The sequence below is a fragment of the Morone saxatilis genome, unplaced genomic scaffold (genome assembly GCF_004916995.1).
Source record: "Morone saxatilis isolate NCDOM2014 unplaced genomic scaffold, NCSU_SB_2.0 Contig0, whole genome shotgun sequence".
Taxonomy (NCBI): domain Eukaryota; kingdom Metazoa; phylum Chordata; class Actinopteri; family Moronidae; genus Morone; species Morone saxatilis.
Genome location: NW_023339650.1, coordinates 20046075 through 20049165, shown reverse-complemented (window position 1 = coordinate 20049165; position 3091 = coordinate 20046075). Strand labels below are relative to the sequence as shown.

Genomic DNA, 3091 nt, shown 5'->3' with positions numbered 1-3091 from the left:
CATCAAATCCTGAGAAAATACGGAGGAGAGCCACAGGTAGGGCCCTGCTTTGGTCCTACAGTTGGCGAGACTATTTGAACGCAGCCTGACTAAAAATGTTTGGAGTCATGCAGATAAATCATAAGCAAAATTTTTGCCAGATTTTGAATAAAATAAATCCAATCAGTCCCTCCAGGAAGTGCAGTAATACAATTTCTGTACCTTGTCAGTTTTGTCCAAGAACTGGCGCTTTTCTGCCAAATCTATAGAAAATCATTTGTCAGTTTCACTGCCGGTTCACCAAATCGGAGCAGAAGACATTGGAGCCATATGCTCACCCAAATCTTATTTTACTGAATTGTAGCAAATAAAAGCTGAAAATAGATGTTATTGCCAGTGTCAGTGTTCCTTTCTCCTGCAATTGCATTTAAAAAAAATTGGCTAAAAACATGAAACATTTTTAGGAAACCGCGGTTGAAATTGACATTTTAGGCTGCAACGAAACCAAAAAAATCCAGTGAAACCCTGCAGGGACTGCCAGTGTACTCTCATTTTGGTGAGGCTGTTTGGACTGAAGGCCTGGACCAGGTTTCATCCTTCCTACTGTGGGATCCCTGCTCTGTCCTTGATCTCTGACCTCTGTTGAAGGAGGAAGGTCAGACATTATGACACGATCCTTCCAGCATTCACATCCAGGGTTTGGTTTCATGTACGTTTTCAAGATGTTCCGAGGTTCCGTCAACCAAAGAAAAGAACGGGGAATTGCTAAACTGACCCTTCGGAGCCTCTACAATGAAGTTGGGGCAACCCTAAAAGCCCTCCTGTGTGCCTCGCCTTCAGGCACACCTGTATGAGAAATTAACGCGTCTAACGCACTCAGATGGCAGCCGGGCTGAAAAACGCGTCTTCCAACGTGAGGTATGGAGCTCTGCTGAACCTCTGCTGGTGCCCGAGGAAACTGCAGCCGAACTTCTCATACTGCAGTGCAGTGGTGGAGCAGTAATGAGTGGCATTTACTTTAGTGGCATTTGAGGTATAAATAGGCAATAGTACATAACTAATTTAGTATACAGTGTGGGCTTTAAACAAACATTATATTAAAATATATTCATGCAGAAAATGGAGTAAAAGCTGAATAAAAAGGTAAATGGACGACTCAAATGCGTGTTATCTGTGCGACTGCTCTGAGAAGACGGGTTTGTGTGCTCTTCCTGTAAAGGTTGGCTGTGCGGCTGCTTCACCCTGCACTGACCAGAACCTGATGCGGCAGGCTGCCTGCTCTACACGTCCTCCTCTTTACTGCAGTACACCACAGGGGAGGACTTACTCTAGGTAGAGGAGAGAGTGGGTGCGTGTGTGTTCGTGTGTTGCGTGTGTGCCGGTGTGTGTGCGTTGTGCGTGTGCGTGTGTACGTGTGGGGCGTGTGCGTGTGTGTGTGTGTGGTGTGCGCGTGTGTGTGTGTGTGTGTTTGTGTTGTGTGCGGTGTGTGTGTGCGTGTGTGTGTGCGGGTGTGCTGTGTGTGTGGTGTGTGTGCGTGTGGTGCCTGTGTGTGTGTGTGCGTGTGTGGTGTGTGCCGTGGCGTGTGTGTGTGTGTGTGTCGTGCGTGCGCGTTTGTGTGTGTGTGCGTCGGCGCTGTGTTGTTGGTGTGTGTGGTGTGCTGTGTGTTGTGTGTGTGTGTGGTGTTGTGTCCTCCACTTAATGGTGAATTCAGTCCACCCTTTTAATGTTTTTCTCTTCTCCTCTTCTCTCACTGTTTTATCGCGACTTGGAACGATTACTCTCTTCTGGACACTGAGCACTTTTAAACTCTGTGTCGCTGGATGCAGCAGGAAATTATTTGACCCTGTCACAAATTTGTATTTAATTGGCAAAATTAAAAAAGTTGGAAAGCTGTAAATTTGTTTAAAATCTGGCAAGTCAAAATATTTAATAAAGATAGACTTTTCTAAATTCTCTAGATCTGTAAGTTTCTGTAAACCTGGAGTTCGACTCTTTTGTTTTCTTTTTAATCTGTAGATTTCCGTGAGCGACAAAACAAGGACCTCTATTTACGTTTCTGTGTCACAGCTGGTTCTCTGCCAGGATAAAGCCAGCCATCAGCACGCAGCGATCCTGTTTATAGCTCTGTGAGGTGGTAAAGTGACACTGCTGCCGCGCCTCAGCAGCAGCTGGACCGTATGCCTTCATCATCTCTCCGTCAAGATGTCTGGCACATGTGTTCTCCTCACAGAGCAGAGAAATCCCCCCTCGCAGCGTGTCCTTCCTCCATTCCTCCTCCTGGCCTCGCAGTGAGTCACACTGTGAACTAGTATTCAGAGACTCAGCAATTGCAACTTCCTGGAGGGACTGATTGGATTTATTTTATTCAAAATCTGGCAAAATTTTGCTTATGATTTATCCTGCATGACTCCAAACATTTTTAGTCAGGCTGCGTTCAAATAGTCTCGGCCAACTGTAGGACCAAAGCGGGCCCTACCTGTGGCCTCTTCCTCCGTATTTTCTCAGGATTTGATGCTCACCTTGTTCTGGGTCCATATCTCTCCTTCCTCCAGCACCATCAGCGGTGTGTTGCTGGGCAGCGACTGGAAGAATTCCTCAGAGTCCACCACAGTCCCGTCCTCCTCCAGGACCACGGTCAGGAACTGGCAGGACAGCATGAACACCCTGACCGCCTGAGACGCAGCACAAAGGAAACCAATCACTGAAAGTGTCACAGTCTGTGCTGCAGATGTGTGACGTGTCTGACAACGTCACAGAAAGGATCTTCACCTGCTCCAGCAGCTCGTCCAGGGAGCACGCCTCCAAACCTCGCCGCCGCCTCCGGCTGCTGGTGCAGACCTTGAAATAGCGCGGCTGAGCTGAGGGCAGGATGTGGCGAGAGATGGTGGTCTGGACTGTAGACACAGACCTGCCAGGTTATCAAGAGATTATAAAGTTATAAAATATCAGATTAATAGGACATTGTTGGCCTTTGCTTGTACTTTATTGTCCAACCCCTCAAACTAAAGTATTTCCTCCCTTATACTTAAACTCCTCTTCGTTAGTCTGACAGCTGGAACAACTGGTTCCTCTGCAGGTTCAGATTTTAGAAAGAAAATGAGTTGCCAACTAT

The 3091-nt window shown here is 47.0% G+C and overlaps 1 protein-coding gene across 1 annotated transcript in view; it reads right to left on the bottom strand.

Moving 5' to 3' along the window:
- Positions 1-2498: 2498 nt before the first annotated feature.
- The window catches only part of cidea (cell death inducing DFFA like effector a), a gene marked incomplete at its 3' end in the record, with an annotated part of 2032 nt that continues 1439 nt past the window's right edge, over positions 2499-3091 (bottom strand). Inside the window, 2 exon segments of the mRNA XM_035655486.1 lie at positions 2499-2651; positions 2749-2887. Coding sequence (XP_035511379.1) covers positions 2499-2651; positions 2749-2887 — 292 coding nt within the window.